At 42.1% G+C, this 23,139-nt stretch overlaps 1 protein-coding gene across 1 annotated transcript; it reads right to left on the bottom strand.

Annotated features, from left to right (window-relative positions):
- Window positions 1-501: 501 nt before the first annotated feature.
- On the bottom strand, window positions 502-20,632 carry GPRC5B (G protein-coupled receptor class C group 5 member B). The gene is made up of 4 exons (XM_026650639.1): window positions 20,461-20,632; window positions 8,940-9,953; window positions 4,599-4,711; window positions 502-3,166 (listed from the first exon to the last, which is right to left on the bottom strand). Exons 2-4 carry the CDS (start codon window positions 9,943-9,945, stop codon window positions 3,122-3,124), a joined length of 1,164 nt encoding a protein of 387 aa, XP_026506424.1. The 5' UTR covers window positions 9,946-9,953; window positions 20,461-20,632; the 3' UTR covers window positions 502-3,121.
- Between the last annotated feature and the right edge of the window lie 2,507 nt (window positions 20,633-23,139).

The following is a 23,139-nucleotide window of genomic DNA, read 5'->3' as shown; positions in this document are numbered from 1 at the left end:
TTTGATCTCTGCTGTCCTGCAAGCATGCGCCCCTTCCCTTTCCAAGTTGCGGGAAGTGTGCTGCTCCCTGTGGGGAACAAAGAGCAAATCATTGGACTACGCCTGTTCTGCCCTGCACTAGGAACACAGGGGCAGGCAGACTGCTGTCGCAGGGAGGGGGGAGAGGAAAGACTGCTGCACTGCTTTGACATTCCTCAGCATGGAGAGCTCACAGAACTACTCATGATGTGGCTCCCGGCTGCTGAGGGAGAACTCAGAGGGAATCCTCCCATGATGTGCAGCAATCCGTTCCACCTTTCCACAACACTGTGCATTGCTCACACTGTCGATGATGGTGCCCACAATGTGGACGTGATCTGTCGACAGAGGGAGCAAGTGTGAACATCCTTTAGCGATTTGTTTTGTCGACTTTTGAGTGTCGACATAAATTTTGTCAACAAAACTTGGTAGTGTAGACAAAGCCTAATTTAGGGTTGCCAACTCTGAAGCTATTCCGGGAGATTTCCCTCTTCCCCCCCATGATGTGATGTCACTTTCTTAAAATATCCTGTTAAAATCTCCTGGATTGCTTTCAATAATCACCTGGAGATTGATGCCAATTCCGGGAGACTCCAGGCCAATCCTGGAGAGTTGTCAACCCTAGACTAATTATGTGAGCAAAAGTTTGCAGGATCTGGCCTGGTCTGCACTTAGGGCCTCAAACTCCTACTGACTTCCTTCGGAGCAGGACTAGGCCCTTACTTTGTTAATCCATTCCCATCTAGAAAACTGAACACCACGTAAATGTTTACAATATAACTATCCTGGAAAGAATTTATCCAAGGTCTATAAAATGCGTATAGTACTGAATGTATACTTCTCAGCTGTAGCATGATAAATCTTTTAAAAGAAAGCTGCCCTCCCATTTATGCCATGGTCATCTTATACATTTTTACAATAAAGACCTTTTCAGAGAATTTAACATTTTTTAAATTGACGGTTTCAAATGAAACTTTTGCAGACACACATCACCACTAGGTTTTATATTACTCCAAATTATGCAGTTTCTGGGATAGTAACCATTAATTATCAAAAATATCATTTTATCTGATCACGACTTTAACAGCTAGAGGTACTTCTAGATTACTGGATAGCATGCAATATCCACCTCTAGTCTACTCAGTTTCTTAGACAATCTAGTTACCTAAACAAGAGACTAAAACCATTTTTTTTTCTCTTAAAAGCAAGCACATGCTTCCACTTTGCCTCTATTGGGAACATCAGACATGGATCTAACATGTTCCTTTAATCATGCATGACAGAAAAGTATGGTTCCTGAACCAGAAGGGCTGTTAGAAATAAAACCTTATAAGGTGATCATGGCAAGAATGGCAAAATATATCTTGTGTGTAATGCTTAGGGCCTGATCCTGCAGCCCTTACACCTGTGAGTAGACCTATTGATGTCAATGGGGCCTACTCGTGTGAGTACAAGACTACAGGATTAGGTCTGTTTACTGTAGAAATGAGGTACATGAAGAAACAGGGAGCCTTTTAAAAAAATAAACACTTATTTTTCTTTTTGCAGTATGCAGCAAATAGTATCCTTCTGTGAAGCTACTGAGCTATTCAGTTTTCTTTGTATATTATAATTTTATTTTTCATTTGAAAATAGAATATATATATATATTTATTACAACATATGCAAAATTTTTACCCTTATACGTAACCCACACCCTCATGTAAAAACAATTGCTTTTAGTATCTAGGAAAGCTAGGAGTAATGTTGACCAAACAATGAGGATACAATGATGCTTTCAATGTTTGATATGTATTAAATGCTAAATAATAAAGGAATGATTCGCTTTAAAGTAACGAAAACCATGGCAAGAATAATGGGCAGTAAGAACTTGTTACATAGCCTAGATAAGCCTTGGTAAAGAGTCTACCTTATGCCAACTCCAAAACACAAAAAACCCTGAACCTCCAGAGTGGAGACTCTACTAGCTATGCATTAAAAGACACAAATACATTAAGATGCACAAACAATTGCAGTCAATAGGGCTACTCCCATGAGCAGGGGTTTCGGCACCAGTTCCAACAGTAGGAAGAGAGGGTCCAATCCCGCAAGTTACCAAGCTCCTCCTGGAAGGTGATCGATACCTTCCCATCCCCTTGAGTTTTTGCTTGGCACCTTACAGGATCAGCCATCAGAACACAAACCGAGTTCTGTGTAATATTATGGGACTCCTTTTGGCAACCCCAAGCCACATTCTCTCCTCAGCTAAGAGCCTTTGCTGAAGCTTGTCCCTCCATAATTTGACTTAGTGCCCCCAAGTGTACATACGTTAAAAAAAATTCTCAAGGGTTTGAGAACACGTGGTTCTGTTTGTACTCTGGAGTGAGACTGCATCAACAGGGCATCTTGAACTGCAGTGTCTGATTCTACATTGCTGAGGTGATCTGCCTCTACCTTCACTCTTCACAAATGTTGCTTGACGAAGTTGCATGAAGCATACACAGTCATTTCCTTTCACCACAACCAAATCGGATACTTTCCCCCCCCACCCTTAAGTGGATCATGTCTCATTGTTGAGAAATGGTAATTTAGTTGCCACAGACTGATGATGCTTGACCCTAAATGACATTCACATAAAGATGGATAATGGAGCAACCAAGACACTTGAAATGAAGAGAGAGAAAAAGAAAGTAGGAAGAAACCCTGCATACTTTCACACTGTAATGGCAATCTCTTATGGCAGCATGGATTAAGTTGGTAAGGGCGGGAGAGGGGGTTGTTTTTTTGCAAACTGCTGTAAACCAACCAAAATCAGGCTTGCCTCGCACACTAGTTACAGACAGATTATCTCACATTTAAGAATGCACAGTGTCCTCTCTTCCATTTCAAAGTGTGCCTATTTCTATTTTAAATTAAATTCATCCTGAATTTTGCAGAGTTTTGTTTTTGTGATTTAGCTTATCAGTTTAACAGTATTCACATTTACATAAAATCCTCTCAAGGATTCCAAAGCTCCTGGATGTCTGGCTGCTTTGTTGTGGTATTATTGATTCCTCCCTTAGAAAGACACTGCCAGGGAATAATATTTGTAACAAAGATTCTTATCTCTAGAACCTATAGCCTTTCACCAGAGGTGTCTTCCAGTGTAACTTGGCGGAGCAGTTGGTATCTGGAAATAAGGATAATAAACCCATAACTAAGAGTTCCAGACTATTCAGAAATCAGTGTTAACATATGCTACATTACATGTCTAGTAGTCATAGCATTATCAGTTCTACAACAAAAGGTACAGCAAAGCTTATCTTCAGTTTGTACAATACATGTACCTCACCACAAGAAAAAGGGATGAATATGTATATATTAGTCTCTTTTGCTTTACTGTCTAAGGTAATCATCTTTAACTACTGTATGTGCAATTATTCTCCAGGAACAAGCTTTGTGCCTACCCCCAGAAAATCTCTCTAGCTCTTCATCCTTAAGCTGCCTCTTCTCTGAGCTGCTTATTCTGGTATAAGGGAATATAGGGATGGATTAATGCCGGCACCCAAAAGTATGGTGCTCATTATGGGCCCTGTAAATTATTCTGAGAGCAAGGAATGAGCGTATTTACATCACTTTTGAATGATGTATCACTCAATGTACTACCCAGGAAAGGAAAATCCTGAGATCTAATAACTCTTGTTCCCTATAATAAATTCAAACTCTACTTACTTAACAAAAAAAACCTTCAGTCAGATCAGCTTCCTTGTGGTTTTTTTTAATGTGCAGGTTGAGTTATGGAATCAGCTCATGATTTAAAATAATGAAAACCCAACTTACATGAGTGTAAACCAGCCCATGAGTAAATTTTTAAGAAGCATGTAGGTATGCATGAAAATGTGGGAATGAAAATTCTCCTTTTCTTAACGAGAGGAGAGAGCTATATGCAATTTCTCAAGTGCAAATTATACACAGCATGGGAATGAAATTTAGAGAGGCTGTTTGGCATCAGATCTCTAAGCCATTCTTGCAATGACCTTGAATAACAGTATATCTATCAAATAATAGCATGCCAAACCATTGTTTGAGAGGAAAATTAATTCACATTAGCCAAGATATTTTACATGCCCCTCTTATATATTTCTTTCCAAGGGTAGTACACCTCAATTGGTGTTCACCATATAGTGAAAAATATAGATTTTACAAGGAAAGTGAAATTGTGATATCAGCTATCTGCAGCAAAGATTCTTATGCCAAAGAATATACTGGACTGTAACCAAAAGTGTAACTTGCAGAATGTTGCAGAAATCAGACTATGTTATTAACTGTCACTTTGTTACATTTGTCCAAAGGAGGTACTGGATATGGATAGTCAGCAGAAAACTTGGTTCATTCAATCTAAACTGAATGGCCAAGTAAAGAAGTCCAAATTTTTTTGAATTGAATAATCTCAAGAGGGGAATGGAAGCATTACATGCATACTCGCTGCTAGAGATTTCATTTATAGTGTTTTCTTTCATATGAACAAGCAGTCTAACCTCAGAAGTTCATTCAATAAGTAGCGGTTGCACATTCCCCACTATATACCCAAGACTCGTACATTATCACATTTTTATACTTACAGTCCCACCATTTAGCACAACTGCCATCTCAGTCGGCTGATAAACATTGCTTCTAAAGGGAGCACTAGGTCGGCTTCCCAAGCTGCCATTGCGAAATCCTGCCGTTCTTAAAGCTGTGTTTAGAACAAGAGACAGTTTTATTCTCATGCAAACAAATCAAACCCTTCTTTTCATGTGTCAGAATAATACATATTTTTAAAAGTTACAAGAGTGATCTAGGGTGAAATCCGGATTCCGCTGAAGTCAGAGGTAGTTTTGCCATTGACTTAAAGCCATGATTTCGTCCCTCAGTTTTATTCTGCCTCTGTCATTATATTTATACATTTTGGGTTGCATCTTTGAGTTTACTTTTAAATTAAAGAAACTGCTTGGCACAGGAAAAGAAGAAATAACTGGAGCTAAATTCTAACTGCTGATGTGTTTTTCATTAGTGTTTCCCATCAGGTATCCTTCAGTCTGCATGCACTAAGCGGTAAAGTAAAACAACATTTCTGCATCTTTTCATATTCAGAAAAAAGACATGCAAAATATTGTTTGAGCCATGAACACAACCCCCTGAGCATTATTTCAGAATGCCTAGTGCATAATGATTTTCCAAATATCTCCTATAGTTACTTTGAGAAACTAGAAATATTACACGAATATTGCTTTTGAACAGGTTGATCATGAAGATGTCTTGAAGCAAAAGATAAAATGCTGTTTATATCAGTAATATCTGGTAGTCTATCCATTATGACAGTCATGAATTTTAATGCATCATTTTTCTTCTTTTAATTTATACATGTTAAATGAGAGATGAAGTTAAGAGGTGTGGCTATTTACCTCTGAGCCAGTCAGGCAGCAGAGATTTGCATATGCTATCTGATTAGTTCAGAGGTGAACAATAGGCTTCACTGAACTCAGCTGCAGCCGGACAATATGCCTTCATTTGTATATGCAAACTGTGTCATTACAGTTGTTCTACACCTCAATATTATTATTGATAGGTATGAGGTTGTAGATCAAAACATGCCTGTTTCAACCACTCATGAACTAGAATTTCTCTCTTACATTTAATTCACGTTACAATTCTAGAGTCAGTGGGTAAGATCCTGGCCCCAGTGAAGTCAATGGGAGTTTTGCCATTGACTTCGCTGGAGCTAGAATTTCACCCCATGTGTACAGCAAGACTTAAAATTGATCATAATTCATAGGGCTGTATACTGCCCTCAGTCTACTGCTTAGGGTGACCAGATGTCCCAATTTTATGGGGACAGTTCTGATTTTTGGGCCTTTTTCTTATACAGGTTCCTATTACCCTCCACCCCCATCCCGATTTTTCGCACTTGCTGTCTGGTCACCCTACTACTGCTACTCCTATCAATAGGAGTTGTGCACAGAGATGAAGATCAATATTGATCTTTTACCATACAATAGTTTATTACACATAATTTTAGGCCCTGGCCCTGCAAACACACACGTGAAATTTAGTTTTTAATGATACTTACCTTCTCTGGAAAGCACTTTAAAAAGGATGGATGAAAAGCACTATTTAAATACTATGTATTATTATGTTACTCACAGGTCAATATTTAAACATGTCCATCTCATGATCAGTAATACATCTTTTTTAATAGATAAATTGGCCTCCTCTCAATGTTTTAGCATAAATGGTTACACTGGCATTTACTATGCACTAAGAAATAGTTTCAGATGATTACAGTGTACCATTTGAAATTAAGGTATTACGTATCTATTTTACTGTCTATATACATCTCTACCCCGATATAACGCTGTCCTCGGGAGCCAAAAAAAATCTTACTGCGTTATAGGTGAAACCGCGTTATATCGAACTTGCTTTGATCCGCCAGAGCGCGCAGCCCCTCCTTCCCCCCCAGAGCGCTGTTTTACCGCGTTATATCCGAATTCGTGTTATATTGGGTCGCGTTATATCGAGGTAGAGGTGTAATTCACATATCTATTTACAAATAAATCTTAACAGGAAAATGTCAAATTAAATTTCATGTTGCTGGCTGAATTTTTTTAAACACCTATTACTGCAAGTAATTCCTAAATTACTATAACATTTACAGTTTTCTTTGTGCATTTGTCTAATCATTCGGTCTGTATGTCTTTAACACAATAGAGGAGAAACTTTAAAAACAATAAGCAAGTTGTAGATTTAAAAACCTAAAATTGTCTGGGAAACTTGGGTAAGAACCAAATCCTGTGTGCCTTATAGGAGTAGCTCAGTTCCCATACATTTCACTTGCTGGAAGTGTTGGGAGTTCATCAACATTGTCTGTTTTGTGTAAATTCTAAGTATTTTACCAACATTCTCACAACACACATGTATGCAAGATACTCTTCCAAGGTGACCCTTAGGCCAGGCCTACACTAAAAAGGACAGCTGTCACCCCTCCCCTCACTGTAGTGAGTGTCTACACTGAAGCAATGCAGCTACTATGTTTCTAGTGAAGACATAGCTTTACCTCCACAGGGCACAAACAAACATTTGTTTTTCATCATAACAACTAATACCAGAGATATCAGATGGGAAAATCTAGTTACCTCCCTAACAAGATTGTATTGCAAATACAATGCCAAATTTTAAAACACCACTGTGCAACTTAGGCTATAGTAAATAATGCAATTTAATGATTCTAGGGAGAAAAAATGATGCATATAACTATTTTACTAAGGAAACACAGTCCAAAGCAGATTGCAACAATCTCCATTAAAAAATATCAAGCATGGATAAGACTAAAAAACTATTTAGAAATAAGGATCAGCTTGGCTGAGCTACATTAGAATCTCTAAACAGAGATAAAGGGCCCATTTTAAAAGTATATATATTTGGAAGATTTAAAAAAGTTTACAAATCCTCACCATGTAAATATCAGAGACAAATCAATCATTACAACAGTGGGCTTTTGTTTAGAGAATCATAATACAGTAATATCATCATCTCTCTATTTAAAACAGCCCAATTCTGTGTTCTTTTATGTCTACATTAGTCTCTAACAACTCCACTGAAGTAATTCTAGTTACCCCAGTATAAAATGGGCTGAGTGGGGATGGGGATCAGGTCCAAAATGCTTAGTGGCTTTAACAATAGGGAAACCTAAGAACAGCGATGATGCTTTCTGCTGCTGGTTCCTTAAAAATATACAACCCACTTCTTACCCAGCTAGAACGAAAACTGCGCTAAGGACCTCCATCAGGCAGCTCTCTGCCATAAGCAGCCACATAAGTATCCCTGTGTCCTTTCCACTAGAATGTTGTTCCGGTTTTAGCTACTGATGGTTGTCTAGCAGAGACAGCCAACTTTTGCTGGCCCCTTGAACAGTCAGTTAAGGCCAATTTCACTGTGATTTCAATTGGATCTATTATTCTTCATTTCCTGTCACCTAAAATGTTGCATTAGTGGTGGTGTTCACGTTACACAGTTGCCATATTTCACCCCAGTTGCACTTTGTGACAAACAAAGCAACTCCTTCATACATCACGAGTACAGTTTGTAGAGCATCCATTCAGCTGCTTTTCATCCTTTGTCTACATATTTTCTATCCAGAATGTAAACATTGCAGGACAGAACCTTTGTCTTTATACTTGTTTGTAAAGCACCAGGCACATTATTTATATAGTCTCAGAAAAGAACTTTGGGACCCATTTCTGTGAAAGAAGGTATACATTTAATATATGATCAGTTATTTTGTGGCCCAAGAATGCTGAGCACTCCATGCACTCAGCCCTTGCTAATCATGTGTTTTTGACACGAGCAAAGAAAGTTTTTTTTTTTTTATCTCAATAGAGTTACTACTTATTTACACTGGTATAAATGAGAAAAAATTCAGGCTGAGTGAACAAGAAGCATGAATAAATTCAATTTTCTCTTGTGAACTTCAGGTCATATTATTAGGGAAATATTTTACTTGTAGTTTAATCTTTACAATTAGAGCTAATTACAGATTTTCTACTGACTTTTTTCAGCAGAAAATGGCCTTTTTCTTTCCAAATGAAAACGGAATATTTGCCTTTCATTTGAATCTTCCTTAAAAACTAAAATAATTTATTTCAAACAAAGGCCACCATTAAAATAACAAACAAAAAAACCACACACACATTTCTGGAATTTTTCAGTTTACAGTTTTTGAAACACCTCAAAATATTTAAGTTTCATGGGAAATTGTGAAAAAAACAAAAATTGTGTGTGTGTTGGGGTGGGGGGGGAATTGGCATTTTGAATGAGCTCTATCACAAACCAAATACACTAGAACAAATATTTTTGAGCAAATGTATACATTTTCTTATCTTTCTTACTATAAGACAGTATGGGTCCTTTATACAGTAAAATCTTACCTGCATTATGTTCATCCATTGAAAAGGCTTTGTTTTCCATGTAGCTCCGAGGAAGTTGTATATCTTCCTCAAAAGCAGTTTCACGCATTCTTGGTTGCGAAGTATCAAAATAATTGGGTGTGTTTTCTTGCTGTGATGGAAGAATGGTGCAATGAACTTCTGGGATAGCGTGAAAAATAACGAACACCCAACCACTGGACACCAGTGCAATGGCAAGAGTGGGGTCATTCCATTTGTCTTTTTTCCTCAGTTCAGTATTGCCAAACAGATACATCGTTATCCAAGCTACCCAAATTAGAATCGAGAAAAAAATCGTTATAATGAGGCATCCTCCATTTTTCTTCCACTTCTTAAACTTTCCACACAGGGTGAACAGAGAGACTCCCATGGTAACCATCATCAAGAACATAATATAAATCAAAGCCATAACAAAATCCACTGGCTCATAATTGCAGGCCAGCTTCTTATCTCTCACAACTGTCAGTATTAGCCACTCCGTTGCAATAATGACCTGGACCAGCATAAGACAGATTGCCATGCCAGCTAGATGCCAGCCAGATGGACTTTTACCATGTCGAACTAGTCTACGTAATCTCCAGGCTTGAGCTAGCAAACAGGAGAAGCACAACGCAAAGATAACGCCCCACAGAAACCTTCGAGTGGAACATACTGTTTCATCTTCCTGTATGATGAATGCAAAAGTCAGCCCAAACAGTCCTAGTGTCCCAAAGAGAAAGAGGAAATGCATTCCCAATGAGCTCTTCTTCTCTTTGTCCTTGATGAATGGCAACCTCACTAGCAAAATCAGCATCAACAGCAATGTCGTCAGCACTCCTGCTCCAGCAACTGCCTCCACTACTATTCCCCAAATGGCATCCAGGTCACATAGATAAATATACTGGGGGAGAAGATCCAGTCCACACCCTCTGGACGTACTTGAGTTTTCAGAAGAGCCATAACTGATGACGAAGAGGAGGAGGAAAACAATGGCTGGGTGGGTTTTCATTTTTCTGTCTGAGACAATAAGATAAAGTGACAAAATAATTGTTTATTTTAGCTGACTGTGCTTAAGCTGTTCCTTAGAAAACATCATTTACTACACAGTACCTTTCAAGATCTCATTTTAACTGGAAGCATAGCTTGCACACTATGGGAAGTAGTTTGATTCATGTCAAGGAACATGTTTACTTTTATTTGCACTGGATTTTCAGCTTCACCTGCTTCCCTAAGCCATAAAAGCTATTGTTGTCCTGTTGGATTCAGAATTTAAAATGATTCCCTTTTGTTTTTACATAATGTAAAGACATTTCCAAATGCAGGACTTGGATTCAACCTCAAATACAACCTTTATTATTGCCTAAACAAATTATTTATGAAGCAATGAATGATAAAGTACCTGTGTTTATTTAGTAATCAAATGTAATAGAGAAGATGAGAATGAAATGTGTATAAATTAAACTGCCTGTTAAATAAACACAGGGCCTGGTGTCAATATCAATATAATTGATACCAGAATCAGGCCACTGATTTTACACCTGTGTAAGACCATTACCTTCCATGGAATTACCCCCATTTCAGAGGGGGTCTAAGGTAAAATCAGATCCAGTCGTTTGCTCTCTCGTTACTGTTTATACAAGGAACATAAAGTTTGCATTTAAAACAAAATACTTTTTTTCATGTTTGTCTGTGTTGCGTTAAAATTTCATTCTGCTCAGTTTGCATCGCCTCACACATTATTCCTTCCCCTGCCTTCCCATCCTGAGATCTTCTGCATTTACTGCAGGGAATGCTTAACTACAAAAGTTATCTGTGGCAGAAGTACATTGCACACATGCAGCATTATTAATCAACTGAACAAAGAATGAGTCATTGTCCTTAGCAAATATAAAGCCACCCGAAAAGAGAAACAACAAAAATGGAACATCATGGTCTCTGCATCCTCAAAGTAAACAACTTTAAATTCTCTAGGAAGACAACATATCCAGTCATATTACATGCAAATGCAGCAGCAAAACCAAAGGTTTCTGACTAATTCCCTGTAGTTACATGCTGCCTCCCTAAATTCTCCCTGTAGTTTTAGAGAAATAGTGGTCTTCATTTTCATGCCTTCTTAAAGCAAAATAATTGCTTTTAAAAAGTCTTTATATGTCACTTTTAAAATATGCATTCCATCCCAGTGATGGCCATACTTCAATGGCTGGGTAAAATGTGTCCAATGTGGATCATATATGAAGCCATATTCCCTCACAGGAATAGACCTATTGATTTCAGTGGCATTATTAATGTGATAAGGGCTATTCACATGACCAAGCATTTGAAGGATAAGCCCATAGTATTTTGAGATCCTTTGATATAAAAGTACTACATAAATGTAAGCTATTACATTACTTGTGCACCAGCATATCACCATGTGGCATATTGAACATGTACATCAAGGGAAAAAAGAAGCTATTGATAAAGACAGATTTCCTAAGAATCAGGCAAACAGCCCCAAACTGGCAAATTTGTACAGATACTTTGCAGATCAGAAATACAGCTCGTTGAAGACCTGAAAATAAGTTGACATGACTTGGAAAAGGAGTAATGTAACTATAAAGTGTTATAACTTTGATCATTATGTTCAATTTGATATTTTTTTAATTCTACTGCAATAACTATTTATATTATCAGACTACAACAGCATGTGATTACTAAAGGTAAGAGCTGTGATTTCTCTGTTTATATTATGCTACTGTAATGATCAAAGCTGTAAGCGTGGACATATCAAGCAGTTTTAAAAACTAACGTTGTTCGTTCCACTACCCTGTGTCATTAACAATGTCCATTTTAGGTCTCTGCTAAGATCAAAGATTTTGAACAACAACATTTTCTATTTCATTTACCAGGAGAGTAAATATACTAATACAGAAGCACAATGCTTTTTCTATTCATCTGTACTATAAATAAGAAATACTTAATGTAAAAAATTAATTTGAAACAGTAATGTGGTTACAATTAAGTAATATGATTTGGACAAACAAAACAAAGTGTACAACTATCTTGACATGCTCATTGGAATAACAGGTTACCTCCATCATTCTGTGATGCGTTCCTAATCTGCCGTTATCACACAAATGGGCTTAATTTGAGTAAATGATGTATTGAAACACCACCAGGGCTAATGATTATTTTTCAACCAAACTGCGTGTTTGTTTTTTTTAATTGATTGATAGAAAGAGTAGAAAGAGTTTGTTTTTTATAATGTTTGAGTCCCCTATCCCATTCACTTGACCAGTCAAGTCCCTACCAAGGGGAATTTAGTCTCCAATAAACTAGGTTTACTTTTAAATTGAACAGTTGTTATACTGAATACATTCACTGGAGTATGAAAATGGAATTAATCAAAAAGGGACCTATTCTGAATTACAGTCTTACAATCCCTTACACACATGAGCAGTCCGTACAATAAAGTCTCATTGACTTCAATGGGACTATTCACGTGAGTAAGCACTACTCACAGGAGTAAGTTTGCTGGATCAGGCATCTGGTTGGGCTTTTCTAAATATCCAAACGCACCCGGCAAAGAACACTACTAAACTCATACTGCAGAGAATGAAATACAGGGGCAGGGAGGAAATCTTTACAGACACTGTGGGGTATTTCATGCCTATAATCCATTAGTGCCAGTGTACCTTGTTGGTCTTGAGAATTCAGTTTAGTCTCAAACCATGCTTTTAGAAGCAAGCCATGTTGGAAGGTGAATAGCTGGCACTAACAAATGTAGGCCAGATACAACTCCATTTGAGAGATGTAGGCTCAGTCCCTGAACAATTGTGATCGCACATTGACTACTCTAGGTTGCTGAGTAGTCTTGAATCACAGTCTAGAATGTACATGTGTTTAATGATCATGTCCTCAGTGGTACAAGAGTGAGAAAGAAACACATTTTGGGGTTCACCGCACTCTGTTGAAAAATAGAACTAAAAAACCACTTAATTACAAGTTTAAATTCAGCAGGCATAAGTATCAAAGGCAGGGTTACCAATCAGGATTTGAAAATAGATCAATAGCAAATCAGAGGCTTCCATATCTACAGTTGAGGAGGCATTAATACAATCCAGGGTGTAATTAAAGATTCATGTGGAATAATGAATAAACAGTGAAACACAGAAAACATACTACTGTAATTAACTTTGCCAGAAGCCAAAAGTCAGTCACTTGGTTAACATGTTTTGAGAGACAGTTCTTAAAGGGCCTGATTCTGAGAAGTGCTGAGCCCCCTCAACTCCCGTTTACAATAAAGTGAGCAAATCCACTTGTAAAGGATTCAGTGCAATATTGGAAACCACAGGAACTAAATTCAAGCAATGGATTTTTGTTCAGATTTCACTCTACGTTGAAGTCTGCTGGGTTTGGAAAAAATATGATAAACTGCCCTTTAAATTAAGATCACTTTAAATTTGCATTATCCCAGTGCATCCAAATTAGAATAGAAATATACTAAATTGGTTTCAATTCTAGCTTTGTTGATTAGTTGCTCTCCAAAGACCTGAGGGTAATGAATTAAATACAAGTATCTCCAATTCTGAGATATTTTCCAGTTCTGGCTACTTTATTCATGTCATGTAATCCTCATGTGATTGAGCTATTCTAGGACAGTCTGTTTCCATGGAGATTGTGCTCCATGGGTAATCAGTCATATTGTCAGTCTATCATTTATTTCCTGTTCCTATTTGGATATTCTTATCTCCCATGCAGGAAGGGGTAGGTTTCTTTGGAGAGGGAAGCCTCCAGCAAAACCAAACTCAGAAAAAGCCAGTCTCATCAAACTCTACTGGGAGTTTTTTCAAGTAGTGACTTTTGGGAGAGCTGTGTACTGTAATTTGGAGATATTTATTTCTTCTCTTTAGAAAGCTCCATAATATCTACAACAGCAACTAGGGAAACGTTTGGGATTGCTCCTGGGAGTTTTTTTCATGTCAAGTTTCAGTACTGTAGCATCATAAAAATGTAGGACTAGAAGGGATCTGGAGAGGTCACCTAGTCCAGCCCCCTAAGCTGAGCCAGGACCAAGTACTCCTAACATCATTCCTGACAGATGATTGTCTAACTGGTTCTCAAAAGCCTCCAATGACCGATTCCACAACCTCTTTTGGAAGCCTATTCCAGGCTTTAGCTATCCTAGTTAGAAAGCATTTCCTAATATCTAGCCTAAATCTCCCTTGCTGCAGATTAAGTTGATTATTTCTTGTCCTGTCTTCAGTGGATATGGAGACCAATTGATCACTGTCCTCTTTGTACCAGTCCTTAACATATTTGAAGACTTATCACGTCCGCCATTCAGTCTTCTTTTCACAAGACTAAACATGCCCAGTTTTTTTAAGTTTTCCTCATAGGTTAGGTTTTCTAAACATTTTATCATTTTTGTTGCTCTCCTCTGGAGTCTTTCCAATTAGTCCACATCTTTCCTAAAGTGTAACACCCAAAAAATGGCACAATACTCCAGCAGAGGCCTCACCAGTGCCAAGTAGAATGGGACAATTATCTCCTGTGTCTTACATATAACACTTGTTAATGCACCCCAGAATATTTGCCTGTTTTGCAAATGCATCACATTGTTGGCTCATGTTCAATTTGTGATCCACTATAACCTCCAGATCCATTTCAGCAGTACTACTACCTAACCAGTTATTCTCCATTTTGTAGTTGTGCATTAGTGTATGGTATTAGTGAGTCCTATCATTGGTCCTGTCCACACTGGGTCTTGTAACAGTGTCTAAAAGCACTCCTAAACATGCTTCTAGCCAAAGGACTTGTCTATCCTGTAAGCATAATCATGCAATTTAACCCAGTGGTTCTCACAGTTTTGTACTGGTGATGTCTTTCACATAGCAAGCCACAGAGTGCGACCTCCCTTGTAAATTAAAAACACTTTTTTATATATTTAACACCATTATAAATGCTGGAGGCAAAGTGGGGTTTGAGGTGGAGGCTGACAGCTCGATGTAATAACCTCACGAACTCTTAAGGGGTCCTGACCCCTCGTTTGAGAACCCCTGATTTAACCTGTTTACAACACACTTGGCCCCTAACTTGGTTACAATTTGAAGTGTAGAATGGACCTTAACTGCATTTCATAATCAGTCTGAAACCACAGCTAAAATGTTGTCCCTGACACTGTTACAGAGTTCTGCCAGACAAGAAAAATTCATGTTATAGCATAGGGACATGGCAGAATCCTAGCCTGTTTTCTTTTGTAGTTTAAATGGGTCCATACGGGAAGTCTAAAACATGTTTTTTGGCAAGAGGGTTGTTTTGGAAGGAGCAAAAACCATGTCCACAATGGATAAACCAAACCAACCTGTGTTACAACCATGCAGTAGTGGGCAGACTCAGAGGCCTTGTCTACACTGGACTTTTGGAGGGAAATCTTCCACTCTTGCACTACCACCTGTGTAGACCTGCTCTGAGCAAGGTTATAGGAGCCCAAGGTTTTTTTTTGTTTTTTTTTTTTTTTTTATTGGCTTTTTCTACTTTAGTGCTCCCACCATTGCTACCACTGAGCGAACTGCATCAGTAATTATGCAATATTGGGAGATTTCAAAAACACATCCAATATAGACACAGGCAGTGTCAGAGTATCCAACACAGTTGGAGTAGCCTGAGGAAAAACAGTTTTGAATGGGGCAGTTATAGCACAGAAGCAAACCTATAATAGAATTATTTTTAACAGACCCTTCCCAAAATTAAATTTCATGCAATCAGTCTAACTCAGCATGGAACCCTGGGCACCTGAAAAAGAAATATGTACACTATATTTTAGACTCTTCAATAAATATATTTCCAATACCTCTCCGAGAGAGTAACTGCAACCCAACGCAAACGAAATCAGAGTGGCTTGAATATCCAGAAATACAGGCTCAAATTTTGATCTCAGTTACACCAGCCCACATCCAAACTAACTCTATTGTTTTTAACTGAGAGTAGAGTCTGGCCTCAGTATATGATTCACAGGAGGAATGGTGGACACCAAGCCACTCCAGCAATTACAAAGCACAATTATAAACAACTAAAAGGAGACTGAAGGCCTAAAAGCTATCTTCCAAAAGTTGTCACGTTTAAGAATCTTACAATAATGCTTCTGTCAGGCTGACCTTCCACAGCTAAAGTAGCTGAGCCAGATCCTTAGCTGATGTAAATCTGCACAGCTCCACTGACTTCAGCTGAGCATCTGGCCAATCTAGCTCACATAAAGATACCATGGTGCTCTGCACTTTTTAAAAATAAAACTTGCATCAACACTTCTCAACCCGAATAAAGTTTTTCTGCTACATTCAATGGTTATATAATGTATCATTATTAAACTGTTTAAACGTCTAAAAATCAATGCATTTTACATGTGAGGATACCCTTGTAAAAACATCCACTTGTCTAAATTTGAACAGGAAGAAGAGTCCTATATAAAAGCATTAGTGGTACAGCTACCAATCCTGTTCTGTCTTACATGGTGTGATGGGGTATCCACCCCACACAGGATGGAAGGGGTAAATGGAGGCCAGATGGGCCAATTAACCTAGTTGAGAGGAGGTGGAGAAGAAAGCCATAACTAGAGGAACAGGCTCACCTGTTCAGGAACAAGCAAGAACTATATCCAGCCAGGTAGCAGCCTGCAGAGAGGGGTGGCTGTTGCTGGGAAAGGCTGCTGCTGAAATAGGACAGTTACTCCTTGGGAAGAGGGAGGAGTGTAAAGGGGCTGGGGGCAGGGGTGTGTAGGGAAGTAGACTGCAGTGACTCCCTGAGTGGAGGGAGTCTGAGGCTGGCAAACCCAGAGAGGGTAGGAACCAGGGATGTAGGAAGCCCAAGGAAACAGCAGCAAGGGATAGGATTGCACAGGGACTGTGCCTGCTTGTTATAGGATCCCTGGGCTGGAATCCAGTATAGAGAGTGGTCCTTAGTTTCTCTACCAGCCACTGGGAAGTCGTGCAGGATGTTGGAGATGCCAGCCAGACAGGTGGTCTGGAAGGATTGTGATTTCCCTGGAAGGGGAGGACTTTACTGACCTGGCTGGAGGGCCAAGCCACGAAGGGGAGACTGCAGATCTGGGAGTGAGCAGGGCTGCAGACTGAGAGGTCATCACCAGAGGGAGAGCATGAGCAAGCAGAGCTAATACCCAGAATGGCCAGCAGGAGGTCCTGCAAGAGGTGAGTGTGCCCCAGGACACATGAGTTGATTTCCTCACTATTCGTTCTAGTCACGGATACTTGCCACAAAGAAAATGCTTCCACCACCATGAAGCATTGTGTAGAGATGCTTATGAGTTAGAAATTAATCATAACATAGGATTTGTACCCAGTCCTCTTATCAGATCTCAGGAATAAGCTTCAGGACTGATAACAGTGCAGCAACAGCTAAGCTGAGATCAGACTGCTGAAGAGATGTATTTCCAGAATAATAATTAATAATGAGATTCTGCGTTGTATGCAAAAACAAGGCTGTGATTTAGTCTTACTCTGCATAATAACACAATGCTTTTTAGAGCTCAGCACCTCAGCTGCTATAGAATTTGTGACTCCATTCACAAATGGGATATGTAGAATAACTATTGCTGTATCTTAAAAATACCTTGCAGTGCTGAATATAACTGAAATTCATTCTAATATTCTAGATGTTCTGAATTCCTTTTAGTCGTGTTCGTCACAGCATCCATCCATGTCTAGATATATGCAATTATAAGGTCTAAGGAGCATTGGGTTTTGCATTAAAGTGATTATGCACTTGATCACTTCTCTTGCTGGCTTTTACTTCTAGGAATGTCCCTATTAATGTAAGAACTTAAATCATGGACTCTCTCTCTCCACTCTGTTACAAAAAGATTAATTGCAATTTCTTCTGATGTAGTGGGGAGAATCCCTCAACATGCAAATACAGTACATCACAGCCAACTTACATGTAAAATACCATGCATACAGGAATAGAGATTGCAGAAATGTTTACAGTCTAAGTGCTTTGACATAAGAAATCCTGTTATCTTTGGGATAAACATTAGATCAGGTGTAAACAAAGGGTTCAAAGAAGTACTAAGTCCCTGTCCCTATTTGGCTGTTTAAGGGCATGATGTTTATAAGAATTTTCTGTTAACTAGACAACAAATCACCCAACCCCTGCCCTAGGCCAGTGGTTCTCAACCACGGGCATATGTACCTCTGCTGGTAGGCAGAGGTCTTCCAGGCGGTACATCATCTCATCTAGATATTTGCTTAGTTTTACAACAGGCGACATAAAAAGCACTAGTAAAGTCAGTACAAACCAAAATTTCATACAGACAGTGACTTGTTTATACTGCTCTATACTCTGAAATGTAAGTGCAATATTTATATTCCAATTGATTTTATAATATAGTAAAAATGAGAAAGTAAGCCGTTTTTCAGTAATTTGCTGTGACACGTGTGTTTTTATGTCTGATGTTGTAAGCAAGTAATTTTTGAAGTGAGGTGAAATATGGGGGCGGGGTACACAAGACAAATCAGACTCCTGAAGGAGGTACGGTGGTCTGGAAAGGTTGAGAGCCACTGCCCTAGACTGTACTATGCACAAGGTACCAGCTCCCATACAATTAGCTGCTCCAGTTGAGCAGGGCTCCCACCGTCCAAACAAATACTGCTGAGCCCTAACAAAGGCAGTGATGGGGATGGGCCAACAAAGAGCCTTTCTCCATTCAACCCAGATCCCTTATGATTATCCTCCAGCTCCCAGCGGGAGGCAAGCCACAGAGCAGCCGGAAGATTTTCTGGCTCTGGTGTGGCATCCAAAGTGCTTGGGTCACAAGCGGAATGGAGCCCTAAAGAGGAGCCAAGCAGCCCAGTCCTCCTAGTCTTATAGGCAGCTGCCTGCTCCCCAGTTTCCCCTTAATCCTGTCTGCAGCCGCCTGCTTTTTCTGTCCTAGATCCTGCCTCTTTTCCTTTGTCCCCCAGCCCCAAGTGTGACAGACTCTTGTACTATTTCCCCCTAGTTCAGACTCCAGCCTCCTTCCCCGCCTCCCCCGGAGCTGCACACAGCCCCCCTCCCTGTCCTATATCCAGCCTAATCCCCCTCGTAGTCCTATCTCCAGCCTGCTGTCAGCCACCAGGCTAATTCCGCGGGAGCTGCAGAGGCGCAGAAGAGGAAAGCAGGGGCTGCAGCTCTGTCGCGTTTGCCTCCTACAATCACGAGTGTTTGGGGTCTACCCGGGCTGCAGGCCAGCCATCAATGGGCCGGGCTGCGGGTGGGGCGAGCCGCTCGCTTGTGAAATATCTTCCCGTGTAAACGCTAAATCAACACACCGTGAGCAACGTCTTCCCGAGGTTCAGGCACCTCCAAACAAGGGGAGCCCGAGCGTACCCCCAAAGGCTCCACTGTACCAAGCCCCAGCGAGCCTGGGTCCCCGGGCCCTTCAGCTCCTATGTCTCTAGCCATGCTTGAACTAGGGGTAGCGGGGTGCTTTCCATCATGTACAGGGTTTGCAGTTTGGTTCAATGGCTCTTTGCACCCCTGCTATACACATTGTTCCAGCAGCCCTGGGTGGAGAGCGAGACAGATTCCCCCCAGAAATACTGTCTGGCTCCCCAACCCACCCACTAATCCAGCTGTTCTCCCCGACTCAGGTGCACTGGGGCCCCTCGCTTGCAGCAGGACGCGGGATCGTGGTTCTCCCCCCCCATTACCAAGGCTCAGCTCCCGCAACCCACCAGCAAAGCTCCTGCCCTCCTTTGCTCCGGCCCCAGGGTAGCTCCGTTGTGTCCCCTGCTGTTTTGCACAGAACAGCGGCCGCCCCTACCTAGGCCGGGGGGCGGAATCCCGGGGACGAAGCCCCTAGTGAGTCCCCGGTTCCTGTGAGGAGCGGGAGCACTGGAGCTGGGCAGCGGGAGCGGGAGATCTGCCTTCCACCAACATTTCCCCCCCCCCCCGCTGACAACTTGTGTCCCGCGCCAAAGGCGGCGGGGGGCTATAAAGCACAGCCCAGAAAGCAGCGTGGGTATTAGCAGCAGCTCCCGGCGAAATGAGCTGCAACGGCGCGGGGGGTGTTTCCTTTGCAAATGAATGCAAATAGGATGGAAATATTCTAACCCCCCCCCAACCCCAACACACAAACAACCCAACAAACCAGGAGCCCAGCGGGGGGGGCGCAGGACTGATCAGGGCTGTGCTGCCCCGGCCAGGGAGGGCTGGATTGGGAATGCGCCACCATGCAGGGGCTGCTCTGTCCCCCTGGCTGCCCCCCACGCCTCACTGCTCAGCCCCCGTCTGTGCCTTCCTCCCCCGAGTCCGTGCGCCGTCCCTTCGGCCCCCTGCTCCCTCCCTCAGCGTTCACCCCCTCCGCTTTCCCGCCCCAGGGCTCGCCCGGTTCCCGCGCCCCCCGCCCCAGTTCCAATGCTCGCTCGCCCCCGAGTCCCTCGCTCCCCGCCCCAGCTCACCCCCGGTTCCCGGCCCCCCGCCCCCGGGCAAGGCTCGCTCGCCCTCCTTGCCCCAGCCGGGCCGTGGCGGGGAGCTGCCCGCAGTCACTCACTCGCTCGCTCGCTGGTCGCTCGCCGGCGGTCGGTGGCCCGGGGCGGCGGGGGACTGTCTCCTTCACAGCCCGCAGGCAAGTCCCATGTCTGCCCCGGGACGGGGTGTGGAGCCCAGCGCCGAGACCCGCCGTGCACAGGGCGCAGCAGCGCCCGCCCCGGCAGTGCGCACTGTGCGAGGCTCGGCGCGCTCTGGGCAGAGCTGACAGCTCCGCTGCGGTACTGCCGGGGCTGACAGCTCCCCTCCCACCGGCGGCTGCCCCGCCCCGGCCGAGCCCCCTCCCCGCGCGCCCTGCTAGAGCTCGCCCGAGCCCCGCTGGGCCCGCCAGAGGGAAGTCGTCGCCCCCGGCGCCTTCCTGGTCCTGGGAGCGGGAGCCGCGCTAGGCACATGGGCAGGGGGACGGGACACACGCTACACGTGTGTAACACACAAGCATTTGTGGAGTGACACACATACCCCCATCTAGTACACAGATACACAGGTGTGACCCAGGCAGAACGGGACGTGCCCATTCCCACACACACAACCCATGTGCAAGGCATCCCAGACACTTGACATACACAAACGCACCACACACACATGCAGGGTGAGCGACACACAGGGACAACACACGCACTGATACGCATGCACTTATTCACAGACACACATCATCGTGTAACAAAGAAGTACTTCATGCAGACCTGCACGTCACACAGAATATACACATGTGCAGATGCTGCAGTGATGAGTGCAGTATAAATTCAGATAGAATAATTTAGCTACACATGTATAGTGTGCAAATATACACACACAAATGCACATCCCAATGCATACTGTTACATATGCATAATGTACATGTGTAGTCTAGACATATACACATCTGAAAACATATAATATTTAGAAGAAAGACTCTTGTACAGCACAAGCTGGCTGGCCACAAAATCTTAGTGGCATAGAGTCTTCTCAAATGCAATTGCACAGCAGCCACCAGCTTTGAAGGCAGCTAAACACTAAGGGCAGAAAAATGTTTAGAGACTGTTTTGTGTGGGTGATATTTACTAGTTTGCCCAGGGCAGCAAAAACTCAAGAGCCAGGCCTGTATAGTCAAAACAGATTTTAGGAAGTCTTCAGAATTTGCCTCCTACCTCTGGAACAAGCAGCCTAATCAGCTATATTCTGCCGCTCTCCTTGGTTTCCAGTCTAACAGAGTTGTAATCCATCTGAAGGTGGATTTGGTTAGTAGTGGCGCACTGCATGTTCATATGCGTGGGACCGAGCGCCTGCTTCACTAGGAATCATGCCCTCCAGAGAAACACAGAAATCTTCAATGATAATATGTTATTCCAGGAGAATATGTTAAACAGAAACTATGTTCCCTTTTAAACTAGTTGAAAAGTATGATTCAGTAAAGCCCCTATAAATGGCAACCACTCTATATTGTGGAGGATTTTTGTTTGTTTGTTTATGGTTTCACTCCAATTGCTGGCAAGGCGCCACTCTCATGCAATTAGAAATCAGCTCATCAGCATGGACCGATCAGTGCCCATCTTGGATGTGAGGAAGCACCCTCCTCACCTGTCTCTCTCTCTCTCCCCCCCCCCCCCAGCTTTTTCCACACAGCTCTTTTTAAAGAAAAAGTTCTGATTTGAAATGTACTTTCTTCGCTAACGGTACTACCTCAAACAATCCAGAATTAACCTTAATCTTTAGCCTCAGAATATGTGGGCTTCCTTGCATGTTGCTACTTTTGCCTTTAGGGTAGCTGAACTGCTCAACTTGGCTGATACAGTATAAACACAATTGTGTGGTTGGGGTGTGATTTCTTTTATTTAAATGACCTGAGAAAAGCCATCAGTCAAGTTTGTCACACCTCAGATGATTTGGTAGAGTGATGGAAGAGATGTTGCTGAACCTCCAAGTGGACTATTTGCACTGATTCTGGGAGGTACCAAGGGTCCTCAACTCCCACAGCACCTCATAGGACTGGCCCGTGAAGAGGGCTAGAACAGCGTGTGCTGCATGTGAACGCAGCTCTGAGAAGGAGCCTGGAACAAAGGGGTGGAAAATATAAACCCAAACGGGTTAGCCAAGATGGTAGTCCCAGTGAGGGTCTATGGATCCAAAGTGATGGGATTAATAGATTCAGGGTGCAGTCAGACCCTCGTAAGGGAAAAGCTGGTTGAGGCCCATGGGACACCAACTGCTACCATTTTCCTTCAGTGTATACACAGAGATGTGCACCTGTCCTCCATGAAGGTGATACATCTTACAGAGGGGAACCACACTGAGTCTCTCTGTGTGGGGTTGGCGGCCTCCCTCACTTACCCGGTGGTCTTGGGCTGTGACTGGAAGTACTTCCGTGAGGTCTTGCAGGTATGGGAGAGGGACCAGGTCAGGGGGAATGACCACACCGCTGAGGTTGGAAAAGAGGCTGGATCTGCAGAGCTGGCTGATGCAGGAGTGTGAGAAAACCCGGGGAAGGAACTTCACAACCTGCAGAGAGTGTCCCTGGGGGACCAGCAAACTCAAAACCATTTGAATACGGAATGGGTGACTCAGAACAGGGTTTTCATAGGGGAACAGAAATAAAACCCCAGCTTGTGTCGGGGCACACGAACAGCTGGCTACCGTCAATGGGGAGGTAATCGACTGACAATGAAACCAAAAAATAGCCACACCTCGGGTTGAGAGAGGAACAACT

The sequence above is a fragment of the Terrapene carolina genome, unplaced genomic scaffold (assembly GCF_002925995.2).
Source record: "Terrapene carolina triunguis isolate 2854851 unplaced genomic scaffold, T_m_triunguis-2.0 Scaffold93, whole genome shotgun sequence".
Classification (NCBI taxonomy): domain Eukaryota; kingdom Metazoa; phylum Chordata; order Testudines; family Emydidae; genus Terrapene; species Terrapene triunguis.
This window is presented reverse-complemented; position numbering and strand designations above follow the sequence as displayed.